Source organism: Natator depressus, chromosome 11 (genome assembly GCF_965152275.1).
Source record: "Natator depressus isolate rNatDep1 chromosome 11, rNatDep2.hap1, whole genome shotgun sequence".
Lineage (NCBI taxonomy): Eukaryota > Metazoa > Chordata > Testudines > Cheloniidae > Natator > Natator depressus.
Genome location: NC_134244.1, coordinates 68,790,202 through 68,808,611, shown reverse-complemented (window position 1 = coordinate 68,808,611; position 18,410 = coordinate 68,790,202). Strand labels below are relative to the sequence as shown.

General features: G+C 47.7%; 1 protein-coding gene across 2 annotated transcripts; it reads left to right on the top strand.

Moving 5' to 3' along the window:
• Positions 1-3,822: 3,822 nt before the first annotated feature.
• PRLH (prolactin releasing hormone) lies at positions 3,823-17,073 on the top strand. Of its 2 annotated transcripts, none has more exons than XM_074966914.1 (3): positions 3,823-3,879; positions 13,366-13,526; positions 16,424-17,073. In XM_074966914.1, exons 2-3 carry the CDS (start codon positions 13,427-13,429, stop codon positions 16,585-16,587), a joined length of 264 nt encoding a protein of 87 aa, XP_074823015.1. In that variant the 5' UTR covers positions 3,823-3,879; positions 13,366-13,426; the 3' UTR covers positions 16,588-17,073. The 2 variants fall into 2 exon arrangements, with proteins under 2 accessions (XP_074823015.1, XP_074823016.1); XM_074966915.1 differs by lacking the exon at positions 3,823-3,879 and adding an exon at positions 3,966-3,973.
• The last annotated feature ends 1,337 nt before the right edge of the window (positions 17,074-18,410 follow it).

Genomic DNA, 18,410 nt, shown 5'->3' with positions numbered 1-18,410 from the left:
TGGAAACTGCAGAAGACATTATATACACACAGAGACCATGAAACAAAACTTCCTCCCACCCCACTGTCCTGCTCGTAACAGCTTATCTAAAGTGATCATCAAGGAGGGCCATTTCCAGCACAAATCCAGGTTTTCTCACCCTTCTCCCCCCCCCCCCCCAACAGACACACATACAAACTCACTCTCCTGCTCGTAATAGCCCATCCCTCTTTGAAACCTCTCTTTATAATGCGCATGATAATCAAGGTGGGTCATTTCCAGCACTAATCCAGGTTTTCTCACCACCACCAACCCCCCCCCCCCACACACACACCCCCCTCCAAAAACCACACACACAAACTCACTCTCAGTTTGTGTGTGTGGTTTTTGGAGGGGGGTGTGTGTGGGGGGGGGGGTGGTGAGAAAGACCCACCTTGATTATCATGCGCATTATAAAGAGAGGTTTCAAAGAGGGATGGGCTATTACCAGCAGGAGAGTGAGTTTGTATGTGTGTCTGTTGGGGGGGGGGGGGGAAGGGTGAGAAAACCTGGATTTGTGCTGGAAATGGCCCTCCTTGATGATCACTTTAGATAAGCTGTTACGAGCAGGACAGTGGGGTGGGAAGAAGTTTTGTTTCATGGTCTCTGTGTGTATATAATGTCTTCTGCAGTTTCCACAATATGCTATGCATCCGATGAAGTGAGCTGTAGCTCACGAAAGCTCATGCTCAAATAAACTGGTTAGTCTCTAAGGTGCCACAAGTACTCCTTTTCTTTTTTCTTTTTGTTTTGTGCACCTCACCCCTGCTGTTGCTTCAGAGGGGCACTGTCTTTTTAAATTTCTTATTTTTTTTCTACAGCTCTCATCTGCTATTTTGTTACAAAAACAAACAAACAAAAAGAATCCAGAATTTTTTTTTCTATTCTCCTGATTTTGACTGCCCTGCTGCAGCCACAACTTAAAAACATTTTAAATTTTGTAAAGCATTGAGTTACCTTTTAAGGGTTAAATGCCAAATCCCAAAGCCAAACAACACTAATTACCTGTGTCTAGCAAAAAGGTCTGTCAGTTTTGCAACTTTGAATTAAAGACTCAAATGGATTTTTAGTGGCATTATTTAAAACAAAAACAAAACCAATTGGTCCTTAGAACTTTACATATTTACACAGATAGATACATACACATTTTCTTTTCCTTAACATCCCTTCCACACTGCTCTGTTTTTACATCTTACATTCCCTTTATACATTTGAGGCAGTTAAGTTCCAGTAGAATCCCCTAATGTTCTTTTAGCAAATTTGACTAAATTGTCCAGTCAAATGATTTTAATCAGATAGTTTATTTTTGCCTGGCTAATTTACAGACATTCCTTTGCAAAAGGGCCCATTTTCCCTTCAGAATGGCTGCAAAGAAACCAAGAATTATTTTCCTCTAACACTTTTTCTTTTTAACATTTTCACAAAGTTTAGCTGCTTAATTCACTCCAGCCTCTGCAGAGTTAACTTTTTCACTGTCTTTTCTCTTTGTAATTTTGCCTGGGGGTGCCGTACATAGGACCTTCTCCCCCTTCACCTGCTGTGCTACTTTGCCTCTAAACAGCTGCTACCTGTTTAGAAGCAAAGCCCAATTTTGTCTCAGACTCTTAATTAGTGACTCACAACGACTATGATTTGCAGGTGCTCTGCCCTGCTTCAAGGTTAATGTCTTTACCATACCTTGGAGCACATGATTCTCTCTTTCAGTTTTCTCAGAGGCTTTGGCTTGGTCTGCCAGGAACCTTTCTCTCTTTTTGCATTCCTGGAGTGCCTCTTTCACTATTTTCAGCTGGCTTTGGGTATTTGTAGCCAGCACCTTCCAATTGTCTGCTCCCTTTTCTGTTTGTGCCTTTTCCTCTTTACATGAGGACAAGCGGAGGAAAGAATCCTTACATGCCTCCCACAACAACCAGATTGCTGCTGCATCTCTTTTGGCAGCGCTAGAAGGTTTGGATATGAGGATATACTGACCCAATCTATCCTCTAGGTCCGAAATAGCGCAGACAGCAGCTAGGGCTTGTTTAGTCCAAGGACTGTGCCCACATTTTGAAGGATTTGTTTAAAAGGTGTAATTTCTTTAACAAAAGGTGAGGTTGGAGTTCCTTCTGACTCCATTCCTCCCTCTGGTACTGGCTTACCCTGTTTTCTTTTAAACATCTTAACACGGGTATTTCAATCTCTTTGTCACTCACTGAGTAATACCAGGAGTGACACAGCCTAGATTCTGAAATCGTAGCTTATCAAATTTCCTCGTCACACCTGGCACAGGTCAGCGACAGCCTAGATTCTCTGATCCTGCTGCTTCTTGTTCCAGCGAGCAGCACTGCCTGGCCCTTAGGCCTTCTTGTTCCCCTGATACTTCAGTGAACAATAGGACTTGGATTCTGTAATCATAGCTTAATTTATACACTTTCCCCTGCTGCCTTCTTGGAGGCCAGCAGGTCTGGTTAACCTAATAGAAATGCCTAGCTGAATAGAGCTGGCGGTGTGCACACCAATATTTACAATAACTGAGGGTTTTTACCAATATTCCCCCTTTTGCAATTCTCCACCAAAATGGTATACCAATAAAATAAAAACCAGCAGGATCTTATTAAAGGGGAAAAGGCAAAATGCCACACTTATTGTGACTACAGAAAGAATCATAGTAAGCAGTTAGTTATAGCTATAACATTCCATTCAATTTCATATTTATTCACACATTCATTCATACACACACACACAGGTTCTTCAAGGTTGTTATCATAGTTACCAGCCTTAGAGTTGCTCATTCCAAGCCACTGGCCAGGTGGCCTGGACATGAGGAGGGAGCAGGGCCTTGTCAGATGCTCATCTGATGCTCCTGGAAGTTGGTTTGCAGAATCAGACCCCCAAAGTTCTCACTTTCTAGAGTCCATTTTTATAGGAATTTCTTCCTATGCCAGTCTATAGGAATTGCTTCATCATGCTGTTGCTGAATCAATCAGCAGATGGTACATTCCTGACGGCTCCGTGCTGCCAGATGTTATCTTGTTCTTTGGTTCTCCCATCCTTAAGGCTGTTGGGTGGATTCCAGTCTGCCCTCCGGGGGTCCTCTGGTTATTTCCACTTGATGCCTTCTTCAGCCGATGGACACTGGATTCTTAGGCTGGCACCTCCCTGATCATTCAGTTATTATCCACACCAAGCATCCATCCACATACATCCTCTATCTCTGTTTTAATCACAATTGTTAACAAAGCGAGATGAATACAACAAAAGGGCGGGGAGTCTCTGGGTGCTGTTTCTGTTGTTACAGAGTATTGCTTTGAGTCTCTCTCTGTGTGAGTAGTTGTTGTTACAAAGAATTGCTTTGAGAACAGACTCTGTCTTAGAATATACTAACACAATTAGCAGCTTGCAAGTTTCACACAGAGAGGGACAGAAACAGTACCAAAAACCAAGAGACCTCTTAATTAGTAATACCTTGGAATTTAAACTATGGGGAATCAAACTCATTTGTGATTTTAATACAGAACTTCTTTAATATGATCCAACAGTCCAACTCCTTACACAGGAAATAATGGAATATATGGAGGAAAGATTAGCATATTTCCAGGCTATCTGATTTGTCCAAATGAAGAAAATATTCAGACCCCAAGATAAAATAAGCACCCTCATAAGTCATGAAAATCCCTTTCTTGATTTGATAAAAATTAACATAATGGGTTATGGGGAGGGGAGCTGACGTGAAAATGCCCTGGCTTTGTCCAGGGCTTGATTCCTCTGTGACATCAGCACTAAGGCAAGGCATAAAACAGGCAAACAGGGGCTCTTTGGCTCACAGAGTCCAATCACTGGAGGAAGGAAGCAGCATCACACTCCCAAACTCCGACTTGACACACAGTAAGTACTTTAGCAGGTCTGTGTGCCATCCACACACACACGACTGAGGCAAAGGCATCCTGGTGAAAGCAGAGAGAGAGCAAAATAAGCAGAGGTAAACTGGAAGGGGTTTGAACTGCACCTTTATTGAATCCACTGGTTTTTCCATCCATTTATTGTTTGCTTGTGTGATGTGTTGTCTTAGGGATGCTGCTAGGTGTTTTCATGCAGTGACCCTTGTGTGCTGTGGAAATGTGCTTGTTAGCATGTTTGACGTTTTTAGTGTGTGTGTTTCTGCACATGAATGTTTGTGTACTATGCATCCATGTGAGCAGTGCTTAAACTTTCAGCAAACAGTATTTCGCATAAAGTACTCTTTGCTGAAAGTACATAAAGCGTGCAATGAAAGGCAAGTGTCCATACACAGTCCGAGCCTTTGAACGTCTATCCAAATGGCTCCTAATTCTGTTTTCCCATTACTGACCTGTGACCACTACTACAATGTTGCTTTGCATGGCAAAACAGGTATTTTATGTCGATTCAGTTTAGCGCTTTAGAATTTTCAAAAGGCCTGCAAAGTAAAACTGACTTTGTGTGAGTCTGCAGCTGATGCTAAGAACTTCTTAAACAATACCTCTTGTCCCTTGTAGGCTGTATATGCTCAGTTGGCTCCTGAATTCCAGGTGGCAGAAGAAAACAACACTGGACGTGTTCAGCGTCTAGCCTGTGCATTTATACTCCAATATTAACCTCATTGTTTAAGACCCGTGAAACATCTTGTAAAACCCAATTGGGGGGAAAAAAGGGGAAGCTAGAAAAGAGTAAAATGTGTTCTGTTCGGATCTTGTGATCACCCGCAAGGGTGGTGATTGTGCACGATGTTACGCACCCGCCGCTGCGTGCACTCAGTTTTAAAAACTGTGCCCTGTGTGTCTGAAGTCACACCTGCTTCCTTCACTGACCCAGTTTTTGCATGAAGTTCCCACTGCAGATTGAGCCAGCTCTGGAAGAGCAAGGTGGATTCTCTTCTGTCTGTTGCATCCGTGGCAGAATTGCCAAACTCTGATGGCAGAATCTTTATTGCTGATGTAAGAAGCCCTTTGATTTTCAGAGCCTGGCTTGGATTTTCAGGTCTAGCACTTTGCAGGGGGAGATTGCTGTTTGATTTAACTGAGCACTCTGCTCAAGCTATAACAGCCACGGGTGGCATCACTGTTACTGAGAGGTCAAATATATGACTCTTGAGCATCCCAGGAGAGGTAGAAACTAGAAATGGGCTGGGCTGGAATGCTGTTCTTCCACGGATACTCAGTTACCACCTAAACAGCGGCACGTTAACTGGTGTCCCTGGGCCACGTCCTGCCGCCGTGGGGTGTGGACTGCCCAAAAGTCTGTCTTTGTACGAAATGGGGCAATGGACAAATGCAGCAGAACCTGCAGCCAGGTCCAACTCTCATTCATAGTGCATCAGCTCCAGTGGCAGCCTTTTAAATGGCCAGACCCCACGTGACTGGTGAGGGCGATGCAGTGAGAGCGTGCCAGTTGCCCGGAGAAGCACTGGTGAGGAGTTTTGACTCCCCTGCCTGGTAGGTTCGGCTGCATGGATGCCATCGCTTTAAACGAGAACGTAAGAAGCACGGTATAAATTGTGCCACAAGGGATGTGAAGAAGCCTCAGTGCTCAGAGTCCGTCTCTCCCAAGATGCCAGAATGCATCTGTTCTATGTAGCACAGAATTCCACATTTTAAAATTGAATGCACACAGCTGCGGGTACATAACTTCATGCACAGTTATCACCGCATGCAGGAGAGAAACCATGAGAGCTAAAAAGGAGGCGATAAAAGGTAATACAGCCCAGCGGGAAAGAACAGGTGTGGATGGACAGAAGGGTCTACAGAGATTAGCACTTTTCCTTCCATTGGATATTTGCTGCTAAAAGGTTCAAACTAAGCAGCCTGCTAGTAGCACTGCAATCAGCTGGCCTTTCTGTTAAGAGATTTCGAAACAGATTCACTTCGTTTCTACCGGGAATCTCAGGGTGATTCCTGGCAAGGGGAAGGGCTGTGTGTCTTGGTCAGAGTAAATCACACTAAGAAATTGAAACCACACACCAGCTCTGTGGTGGGAGGCATAGGAGTAAACGCAAATCCAGTCTAGGCCTCGGCATCCACTGATGGCTCTGCCACTTACAGGTATGAGAGTCAGGGCTCTGTCACGGGACTGATCCTGCTCTCCCAAAGAGGTGTTCCTGCAGCTCACAGGAATTAATGGTTCGTGATTCAGAGAAATAAGGAGGTGGCAGTTAAGGGCTAGTCTAAACTAGAAAATTAGACCAACCCCCAGCTCATGTTGCTCAGGGGTGTGAAAAATTCACACCCTTCCATGGTGTAGTTAAGCTGACCTAAGGTCCCGTGTAGACAGTGCTAGGTTGCTGGAACCATCAACCTAGCTACCACCTCTCAGGGAGGTGGATTAACTACACCGATGGGAGAACCGCTCCTGTCAGCACAGGTACCGTCTACACCAAAGCACTACAGCGGTGCAACAACTGTGCTGCTGTAGCATTTCAAGCATAGACAAGTCCTAAGGCACCAGACTGGTGCTACAGGGGATACATGTGTTAGGATCTAGACATTCAGGCATGTCGGTAAAGGCCTAGACCCTAAGAATTTAGGTGTATTCTTATCACTTAGCTAGTTCTAGAGGTACAAGAGAGAGAATCAATATCACTGTCTGACTGTATAAGGCCTTTTCTCACTGTGACAGTCTGAGGCCCTGTTCTTAGGCTAAGGCCTTTGGCTAAGCAGCAGAGGCAGCCATAAGCTGGGAAGCGACCGGTCACCTCCTCACATTCCAAACTAGTCACATTAAAATAAGGTGCTATTGGGCTGTTAGGAATACAATCCTGTCCTGATAGTGCCCATCGCCTCCAGAGAAAGGGAAGTGCCTAGAAAATGTAAAAGGAAACTTAGTTTGATAGCATCCTGTCTGGCAAGAACTCACTTATCAATAGCTGGGATGTGAAATCCTCATCTCTGTATTTGTTCTATCATTGTAGTCCCCATTTCCCTATTGTTTGTCTGTATAATCTCTGTCTGGTTCTGTGATTGTTCTTGTCTGCTGTATAATTAGTTTCGCTGCGTGTAAACTAATTAAGGTGGTGGGATATAATTGGTTAAATAATCACATTACAATATGTTAGGATTGGTTAGTTAAATTTCAGTAAGATAATTGGTTAAGGTATAGCTAAGCAGAACTCGAGTTTTACTATATAGTCTGCAGTCAATCAGGAAGTAAGGGGGGGAATGGGAACAGGGAATGGGGGGAAATTGGAATCCTGTTTTGCTAAGGGGGGGAATGGGAACAGGGACACAGGTAAGGCTCTGTGGTGTCAGAGCTGCGAAGGGGAACACTAAGGAAGGAAACTGGAATCATGCTTGCTGGAAGTTCTCCCCAATAAACATTGAATTGTTTGCACCTTTGGACTTCGGGTATTGTTGCTCTCTGTTCATGCGAGAAGGACCAGGGAAGTAAGCGGGTGAAGGAATAAGCACCCCTAACAACACGGTCATAGACAGTCATAGACCTGAGCTTGTGGACTTGGTGTGTCCAAGCCCGCACTTGAGTGTCTACACTGCGTTGTAAATCTAAGCTTAGAGTTGCTGGACCTGGGTCTTACAACCATGCTAACATGTCCAGAGTGCATTACACAGACCTTGTTTCTGACTCAGGTTTGTGGCTTGAGCTGCATTCACACTGCAAAGTGACCGGGCTTGGACCTGGATCTCAGCAGGTCACAGGCTCTGACCTCCCTCTAGCAGGATCCTAGGACCCAGGTCCTGAGTGCTTGCTGACCCAAGTCAGACTGCAGATGGAAGGGGGTTTGGGCTCAAACCAGAGTCAGTGCCCGGGCTTGATGTGCAATGTAGCCACGCCCTGTAAATCCATAGGACAACACATGTACCTTCTCTGCAGACAGACACGGTGGCCAGTTTCCCCTGTAAGCGCCATCTGCTTTGTATCACTGAAGCATCTGTCAGTCTGTTTCGCTGGCCATTTAAACCGGCTCTCAGCTGCTTTGCAGCACGAAGCAACAGGAATGTACTGGCGATTCTGGCCTCCCAAACCAAAAGGTACTGAAAGGGTTAATACTTCTAGCCCTTTACTAAGGCACCTGAAACCATTCTTAGGGTGCCCACTAAGGGCCTGAACCAAAGCCTGCTGACATCAATGGAAAGACTTCCACTGGGCTTTGGGCTAGGCCCTGGAGCTCCAGTGTCTGCAGTGTCAGATGTAGGGGTGCAGGAAGAGTCAGTCTGACAGTTGTCTTTGGTGTTACTGGGCACTGCATGGCTCCTTCCCCATGCACAGCTTTCAACAGGTAGCCGTCCTCACAGAACACCTTAATGGTATCCATTTACATGGATTTAATAGCATAGTTCAGAACAAAAGGGCATGGCTACACTTGCAGATGTAGAGAGCTTTGTGCTCTCCGAAGGCTGGTTTAACTCAGTAGGGAAAGCGCTGCAGTCTGTCCACGCTGACAGGAACAAGCGCACTGGCGTGGCCACATTAGCAGCTCTTGCAATGGCTACAGAGAGCAGTGCATTGTGGTCGCTATCCCAGCATGCAAGTGACTGCAACGTGCTTTTCAAATGGCGGGGTGAGGGGGTGTGACAGGGAGTGTGTTGTGTGAATGTGGGGGGGGAGAGAGTGGGTTTGGGGGGGCTTTGTCTTGGAGCAGATAAGCAGCCGGCTGTCAGAAATGGAGCTTTGAAAGGGCATATCCGCATTCCTACAGCGAGTTCAAAACAATGACAAGAGTGGCCACTTGACTTAAGGGGATTATGGGACGTTTCCAGAGGCTGATCAGAGCGCAGTAATGCAACACCTCGTTCACACTGACACCAGGGCATTTCAGCCAAGGCGCAACAAGCGTTAATCTTCTCACAGAGGTGGAGTACCAGGAGCACCCTAGCTGCAGAGTCAGAGCGCTCTACGTGCCTTGCCAGTGTGGACGGGTAGTGAGCTAGGGCATCCAGGGCTCCTTTAATGCGCTCTAACTCGCAAGTGTAGCCAAGCCCATAGTTTGCCGGTATACAGCACCTCCCATCGTCCAAGGATCTCAACGTGCTTAACAAACGTTCATTAAGACTCAGAACATGACATCATGAAGTATTGTTATGCCTATATTACAGACAGAAAAGTAAGGACTAAAGAGAGTAAGGGACTGGCAAGGGTCAGTGATAGAACCAAAAACAGAAATTGACCCGTTCTGTGCCCTAGCCCAATGGTCTCACCACTACGCCACCCAGCTTCAAGTTCTGCTTGCCTTATTCATGCCAGTGGGCTCATTGGGCCATATCTTGGATCCGCTACTTTTTTCCCTATATTTTTCTAACCATTGCTTCATTAAATGACAGCCTGCCTTCCCGCCCCCACAGCCCGAGTTTCCTTTTTATTAACATCAATAAGAAATGGCTTCCAAAATGCCCTCTCTAACGTGATAGGGAAAGAATTAACAAAGTATTAGGACTTTCCACTGAGACTGTAGGTTACAATGAACACTTAAACTTGCATTGACTCCTCACGCAGCCAGATTACTTGGTCATTTATTTCCTAGGATGAAGACATATGTCTATTTCTGAACCACTTCAGTGTTTTAAGCAGGTCAGTAACTTGGATAGAAAATAACAGTGAACAGAAGTAATAGATCAGGAAGCGTTTCAAAGCAATTCTTTTCTTACAATGTCTTATTGTCATTCACCAAGGACTGTACAAAAAGAAATAGCAATCAGAGCTAGTCGGGAATGTTTTTTACTCAGTGGTTTTCATCAGAACATGCTGATTTGTGGAAAAACCAAAATTTATCGTGCGAAAGAGTCAGTTTTGATTAATTTCTTGACTTGACATTTATTTGACAATGTTCAAAATGTTTCATTTTAACATTTTTTAAAATGAGAAGTTCTGATTCCTAAACAACTTTTCACTTCAAAATTTCAGCTAGTGATCGTTACAAAAATTAAGGGTCAAAACTGAACTAAAACATTCTGAAATGATCAAAGTGAAACATTCTGATTGGCCCAAACTGGTTTTTGGGGTTTTTTGTTTTTTTCAAATTTTCAGTTCAGGAAATTTTTGAGATTTTGGACTTCTCATCCTGAGTCAGGATGGGAAAATTTTAAAAAATCTTGAAATACTTTTATGGAATGGGGAAACCATTTTGTTCCCACTTCCACTAACCACGGCCAGAGGGGCAGGAGTTTGTCCTTTGCTCCTAGAGAGGAGGGCAGACACATAAACAGAGGAGGGGGTGGGGAAGATGGCAGGAGTATTTTATTTATAGGCAAAACACTTTGTTGGTGCTTCATAAATATTACAGGAATTGGGTGGGTGAGCCTGTGGGGCCTGCAATGTGCACAAGGTCAGACTAGATGATCGTGATGGCCCCTTCTGGCCTTAAAGTCTGAGTCTACACACATTGGGAATTGACAGTGAGCTTAGGACTGTATACTGGCTGCAGTTGTTCCCTGACTTCAAGCTTTTCCAGGTAGCACAGCAGGAGATGGACAGAGAGGGAGAGTTGTGCCTTGATCCTTAAGATCTTGAGATGACTCTAGCTGTGCTCAGAGGAGGTGTCTTGGATTCTTTATGTGCCCATGGCACTCAATCAAATCACAGCCCCTTTGTGGCAAACACACAGTAAAAGACAGACCATGCCCAGAGGAGCTCGGTCTGAGGTCCTGACCCTGGCCACGCAATGCCATGGCGAACTCGCCGCAGCTCCACACCGATGCAGGGTTCTGGTCACACACAGCCGCTCGCAGGGTAAGGGCCCAACTTACAAGACACACCCAGACAAAGTCAAAAACAATTGAGCAAGCATAGAAAACAATGTGAGGGAATGAGGGAATGGAACAACAGATAAGGTGACCGAAGGGTGCATAGCTGATGAATATGCACCGTGGATGGGTCTGAGTCTTCTTATAAGTTCAAATAAATTATGAGATACAAACAAATGCACATAATACTCGGTTCGATCCCCACTGTCCATTACTGAGCTATTAGCAGTTGTCACTTCCCAGTGGGCTTCGTGACACACAAGTAGGCCTTGAGGAGAAGGAGGCCTGGGGGGGGGGGTTCTGAGGGCTAGTTGGGACAAGAGCGCTCGGCATCGGGATAGCATGGGAGAAGTGGACTGACAGGCCAACAAGGTAGTCATCATCGGCAGAGTGGAGGCAGCAAACCTAGACAAAAAGAAGCGCAGATAAGGAGCCAAGCCATGAAAGACATTAACAGTGAGAACAAGACGTTTAACTGACTGCAGGGAAGCAGGGTGACGTGGTCATAGCTAAAAGGTCAGCCCTTGGATGGGAGGCGCTTGATCTGGCTGTCAGGGAGGCCAGGAAAGGAGGTTACAGGATCGAGGTCAGAGATGACGAGGGCTCCGAGATTTTATGGTCTTTGGTGCCTTATGGTGCTTTTGGTGCAGGGCTCAGCCATCTCCAGAGCAGAGTACTCTCAAAACTCTGCGCGCAGGACATTCACTCCCTCAAACGCCTCTGATGGAGGGAGCAAATGCCATGGCTCTCCCCAGTGGCTGCACTGCCAGGCCTTCCAAAACCAGCAGCTACTCCGCGGCTTTACAGACGGATGGGCAACAGAAACTTATTAGCCCTGGCTGTGTTACATCTCTGCCGTGAGCAATGCAAATGGATGGGACAATGCTGGCCTGCCCACTGCTCCTCTTTGCCCCACTGCTCCCCTTTGCCCCTCTGGCCTGCCTCTACCCCAGCCAGCTCCTTGGACCCATGTCACAGATGCAGGTACCAGCTCAAGACATCGGTGCATGTGGCACTCTGGTGGTACAGCTTGCAGCCTTTCACTGTCCTTATCTGCCCTATAGTGTTGCTACCGTGCAAGCGCCCCCTTCTGGCCAGGCATGCCGCTGCAGTGTCTTACCTCTAGCAGCCCACCTCTTATGGGCCCCTTACGCCCTCCAGAGAGTCTTGTACCCAAAGCCGTCAGTTCTCAGCCCTCTGGCTCCCTTGCTTGCCCTTCTGCTCCTTCTCCTTCCTCTCTCTCAACCAGCCACACACCTGCCACGTCCTGCTGCCTCTTATATTAAATCACCTGCATCCACGCAGGTGAGGCTCCTCTTGTACTCAGGGCTGGCTCAGCCCCAGACTCTAGAACCCAGGCCTGTTACATGCCCGCAGAGGAGGTGCTCGTGTGTGTACCGGTGTGTGGTTTCACAGGTCTCGTGTTTAGTTACAGCTCCAAAAAGGCAACTATTCACTCACTGCTTACAGTGTCGCCAACTCTCGAGATTTTTTATCGTGGGACTTGCAAGATTTCACGTTTTTCTTAAAGCCCCAGTGTTTGAATCCAGAGATCGCAGGAGAGTCTTGACTTTCATCAAAAATAGTTATTCGCCCTACTGGCTGAAGGGGAAAAGCTTGAAAATATAACCCAAGTTCACGGTAACAGCTCAGAAACCAGACCGGCAAATAAAAAGAAACATAAATATAAATTATATATATCTTATGATCATGATCTCATGATTTAGGGGGACCTGATTCATGATTTTTGGATGACTAAGGTGTGGCTGGCAATGCTGATCATGCATCTATTCCCACTGGTGCTGGTCAAAACACTTTCAGGGGAACCTTTTTCCCGTTGGAAAATGCTGTTTTGTCAAAGTCCAGCTGTTTTGTGGGAATGTCTCAATTCTGACAACATTTTCGATGCATAAAAAATCAAAATGAACCGTTTTGACTTTCTTGTTTCGTTTCAATAATGTTGAAGTGTTTCATTTTTTATCTCATCATTTTGATTCATTTAGTTTTGACTTTTACATTAAACCATTAATTTTAATATATTTAATATTGATGATTTAATAGTGTATATTGTTTTGACATTAACTAAACAAACCATTTTGATGGTTCAAATTTTAAAAAATCTTGGAATTTTTTATTTTGCGGGAAATTTCAGCTTTTCAGTTCGATTTGGAACAAAAACCCATTTCAAAACGTTGGCATTTCCATGGAACAGACCCTCCAGTGTACCTCCCCGGGCACACTGTGTGTGGGGGGTGGAGGGGGAACCTGGATTTGTGCTGGAAATGGCCCAACTTGATTATCATATACATTGTAAGGAGAGTGATCACTTTAGATAAGCTATTACCAGCAGGAGAGTGGGGTGGCAGGAGAGAAAACCTTTTGTAGTGGTAAACACCCTTTTTTCATGCTTTGTGTGTATAAAAAGATCTTGTGTACTTTCCACAGTATGCATCCGATGAAGTGAGCTGTAGCTCACGAAAGCTTATGCTCAAATAAATTGGTTAGTCTCTAAGGTGCCACAAGTACTCCTTTTCTTTCCAGGAACAGCTGTAATTCCTGTTATTCAGTGGGTGTCTCTCAGGCGAGTGGATTCACTCGCTCACACCACCCCCACCCCCACCCAAGAGGACCGTCTGATTAACTCTCTGGGTCTCTGTTTCTGCAGGCTGGGCTCACACCTTGCTAAATTCCGGCACCAGCCACAAGCCTTGGGGGAGCTGAAGGGAATGAAACTGCTGGCTGCCTGCTTCATGTACCTGCTGCTCACCTGTCTGACCCTGCCCAAAGTCGAATGCCGACTCCATGAGCGATCCATGGAAATCAGGAGTAAGTCTCTGGAACTGCAGCAGCCAGGCCAGCTCCGCAGCTGGTGCAGACTGGCGCAGAGCCGCCCCAAATGGCCATGCTGCCGCCCACCCCCATTATCATTGCCCTCCCCCAGATAATTGGATCCCTGTACCTCCCCAGGCACACTGACCACAGCTGGGTGTGGTCCTTGCATGGAAGAAGCAGGGTCCCCTTGCACACATGCACCCGCCCATGTAAGGACCTGTCCCAACCGGACCCCAAACAGATGAAGTTGTTCAAATGCAACAAAAGTTTTTGAAAAGGTTACGGCTGTAATAATTGCTAGCCACTGTGTGCTCAGTTCTGTGTAGTCGCGCCCTCTGCCTGTGAACGTGCAACATTACAGGTTACGACCAAGCTCCAAGGCTGCAGCGTGAGATGGCTGAGCTTTCTGTCCTTTTATTATCCAGGCTTTGTTCTTGTCCCTCCAAAATCCCCATAACTTCCCCCTGCTGCCTCTCTGCATTTTCCCTCTCATTTTCTGCAACCCAATCCATTCCCCCCCACCCAGCCACTCCGCTCTGGCTCAGTCCAGGAGCTGGACTTCAAAACGGTCCTTTTAGATTTATTAGCAGTGGACTTTAGACACTCTAAAACAAATCTTTACAGCTTTTAACCCCCTTCCTCCCGGGCTGTTCTCCCCAGCAAGGCCTACAAAATGAAACAGATGGAGTTTCCTGGCCCAGCCGCGTTGCAGGTTCAGTGAGCCAGGAAAGTGCTAAAGGAACTTTCCAGACAGCTGAACTTAAAAACTTGCAGCTTTTAATCAGCCTGTCCAGAAAATCTCTTCCTATCACGTGGGTTACGGCAGCACTGCTGAGGCACCCAACTAAGCACCAGGCCCACCCCTGGCAATAACAGACAGCCCTTCCCTAATGAGTTTGCAATATAAACAGACAAGACACAGGGGCGGTGACTTTCTCAAGGTCACAGGCAGGATTAGAACCCAGCTCTCCTGACTCCCCAGCCCACCTGAATTAGCTTGATCCAATGGACTTGCCTGGTGCTCTTGTGGTGGGACACACCATGCTGTCGGCACTCTCAGGATGACTGGGGCCCACGTGCTCAAGTGAGTCATTGCAGAGCAAGAGAACAAAGCACATGGGCCAGATTCTCAGCGGCTATGAATCAGCGGTGCCTCATTGATTTCAAAGGATCTGCTCCAAGCCGAGAAGGTGACCCTTGGTTCCTGTCACCCCAGCAAGGCCCTGTTTGTGCTGCGTGGCTCAGGGTGCCTGCTGTTGGTTTTTAGCAGTGGCCGTGAAAGGGGCTGGATGGCAGCCCCTGGAGAATCGAGTCCTCTGCTTCTCCACAGGCCAGGCACAATGGGAACCAGACAGGGGAAGAGGGTTGCAGCGTGGGGAGGAGGCAATTCAGCCCCACTGCCATTGACTGGTTGCACTCCTGGGCCTGTCCCAAGGAAGGCATTAACTGTGGTGCTTTGGGGATGTGACCGCTGCTATCCGCTAGGGAACTGACGCTGCATCAACTCCCATTACCGTCAATAGGTGCTCAACACCCTCAGGATCAGGCCCGTGGGCCTGACCTGTGACACCACACTCATTTCCTACATGCCACCAGACGGCGTCACGTTCCCTATGACAGGCCTCGGCCCAAGACTCAGGGTTGGCCAGAAATGCCACATCTGCAAAAACGCCACCGCACACCACTGGGGCCGTCTTCACTGCAGAGTTAACTCGCGCTACTCACACTCGGCTGACTCCGCGAGTGAGAGAGCCGAGCGCGAGTGAGTGCGGCCCCTCTGCCAAATAACAGGCTAGCTGCTGTGTCCACGCTGGCGCTGCACTCATGCACGGGGGGCACCCAGACCTCAGGGGGGGCATCGCTCGAGGTTCCTAGCGCCTCTCCGAGCCTCTCTATGGAGTCTCTCACAGTGAATTGCAGGGTAACGTGTCGGTCCTTTCTGGGCACCCGGGATTCGAGTGGCACCGTGGCCACATTGCACAGGGGTTGTGTTAGCAGCCGCTGGGTTGTGCTAACTCGAGCTGTAGCCTGGACCCCCTGCCAGACCAGCCAACATGAATGAAAAGCACTGCCGTGCTCAAGGGACGGGCTTGTGTGTCTGGGGCGGAGCTGGGCTGAGGCAACACGTGTGTTATAACGCCAGTTAACTCTGCAGTGAGGCCAAGCCCATGAGCGTGGGGCACTGGCCACACCTGAGAGGTGGGCACGAGCTCGCACTGTTTCCTCAGCACTGGCCATCTCCCAAACATGCAGGTCCACCTGTAAACCTGGGGGATTGGTGGTTCAAAAGTTGAGCCAGGTTCACCACCACACACTGACCTGGGCAAAGTTTGAACTGGAGACATCAAGCTGAAAGGCTACATGGCCCATTCCCAGTGCCCTGAGTCACCCAGTCCCTCCTCTGCAAAGCTACCCCCTTCCCTCCTTCATTATTGTGCAAAAGACATTGTCATTTTAAAATAAGCAAAGGCCACACCACCTGCTCACCACAGGCAATGCAAGGTAGGTACAACCCACTGGCAAGTGTATGTTACAGGTCTGGGCCTGAGCCACAGAAGATATGAGGGACAATTCATTGGCCTGCTAAACCCAGGGTTGTGAGTTCAATCCTTGAGGGGGCCATTTAGGGATCTGGGGCAAAAATTGGGGATTGGTCCTGCTTTGAGCAGGGGGGTTGAACTAGATGATCTCCTGAGGTCCCTTCCAACCCTGATATTCTATGATTCTATCACAGCCCATAGCTATGGAGCTTTAACTCCAGCTAGACCAGCCCATGCTTTTAGCTCTGGAAGTCCCTGCTTCACAATCCCAAGAAGGTGGCTGTGACACATGCTCAGGAGAAATATTCCTCGGCCTCATGTTCTAAATACTTCCTGGCCTTTGCCTTCTAGACCCTGATATCGACCCTTCCTGGTACACGGGGCGTGGGATCAGACCCGTGGGACGGTTTGGCCGGAGGAGAGCGGTCGTGGAGAGCTCCCGGAAGTCGGGCTATGGACACAGGCAAGCTTGCTTCCCTGTAGAAGAAAGCAGTGAATCCATTCAAGATGAATGAAATGGCTAAGACAAAGAATGAATTTGAGTGATGATAAGAAAAGACCCTTCTCCTCTCTTCCTTCCACATCCCAGCCTCTCTTCTAGGCAAATGAAAATGTTTGGTCTCATTTCAATGTATCTTTGTGGCTATAAAGTATAGAAACCAAAGAGCAGTTGATAACTCCAGTATTTTTGCAGACAATTTCCCTCTTGTCTGTTTTTTCTTTTTCTCTCCCCTGTTCCCCATTTGTCCCCCATTTCTGGCTTTTGCTCTCAGTCTAAGATGATTTACACCAGAAAATTGCTGGGGGAAAGAAATACAAATTCCCATGTTAAGTCTCTTCCTAGAACATGGGCTCTTTTATACAAACCAAAATAATAATTAAAAAAAAAATCAAGAAACCGAGCCCTGCACATCTGCTGTGACTAAATGAACCAGACTTGTCGCAACTCTCTTGGGCAGTAGGATCTTTAGAACCGAGTGGCATCACTTTCTGCCGAGATTGTGTCTCTTTTCCTGACAAAGAAAAGGAGTACTTGTGGCACCTTAGAGACTAACAAATTTATTTGAGCATAAGCTTTCGTGAGCTACAGCTCACTTCATCGGATGCATTCAGTCTTTTCCTGAACAATTTCTCTTCCACACAATAAAGTTTTTTGATGTGATCACCGGGCAAAGGAGCCAGCTTTTTAGTCGGGATTCTGACTCCATCTGAAAACAGGTGGCATCATAACTGGTCCTCCTCCCCTGACCAATGTGTCGTGCCAGCAGGAGTAATACACTGGCGAATGAAGATGACCATTTCAGCAGGCCCCACACAGCTGGCTGTGCAGCAGTCCAGATGGCCGATATTTTGCCATTGTGCATCTGTGCAGTTCCACCCACATCCTAGGACAACAAACACTTACCACTCTGCCAAGGCCTGAGGTGGCGGCTCTAATTCCCACCTCTGTTAGTCACTCACTGCGGGCCAGCCGTGCCGCTCTGCATCAGATTTGCCTCTCTTAGTCAGATCAGACTAGATGATCTAATGGGCCCTTCTAGCTTTAAAATCTAGAAGATGCTGAATCCATGTAGGCCTTAGTTCCCACTTACACCAAAGTGCCACGTACAATGTTCCTGCTCTCCTTTTAAACAACGCTCGGCTGCTGCACACATTGAGCTGGCTGGGCTGAGCGCCCCGCTGCTATCCCGCCGTCTGCGGCCCACTGGCAGTCAGCCCGGAGCGTTGCACTACACTACGTTACTTGAGAAACACTGTGAAGTAGGCCAGCATCACGCCATTGGCTTCAGTGGGGCTACACGTGCCTCTGGAAAAGGGGGATTCAAGCCGCACGCCACCTTTGGCAGTGGGAACAATAAGCAGCCGTTAGCACAGAATCAGAAATTAGGGTTGCCAGGCGCCCAGTTTTTGACCGGAAAGTCCGGTCGAAAAGGGAACCTGGCAGAGTCCGGTCAGATGTACTGTCCGGACACTAAAAGGCTGGTTACGGCAGGCAGGGGGGGAAGTGGCAGCCTGTTGCCCGGCCCTGAATGGCAGCTCCCGCGGCAGCACGATCGCACCAGCTCGGGCCGCAGGCGGCCCCTTTGCAGAGCCTGGCTTGCGGGGCTGGGGCAGAAGACAGAGTGGGGGACCCACGGCGAGTGGGGTAAGGGCTCTCAGCAGGCATAGAACGTTCCCCGGGAGGGAAGGAACTCGAGCTGCCCTGGCAGCCGGCGCTTCCCCTGGCCAAGCTCTCAGGCGGCTCCAGGGCGGGGAGGGTGCAAGCGGGCGAGGAAGGGGGCTGCTGGGCAGGCAGCGCAGAGGGAGGCAGGAGGCTGGCGTGCAGGAGGGCTGCGTC

Excerpts from the sequence above, each read along its gene's own strand:
- PRLH (XM_074966914.1), top strand. The coding sequence starts at position 13,427 with ATGAAACTGCTGGCTGCCTGCTTCATGTACCTGCTGCTCACCTGTCTG. Across the intron at positions 13,527-16,423 it reads GCGATCCATGGAAATCAGGA|ACCCTGATATCGACCCTTCC; the intron begins GTAAGTCTCTGG and ends TTTGCCTTCTAG.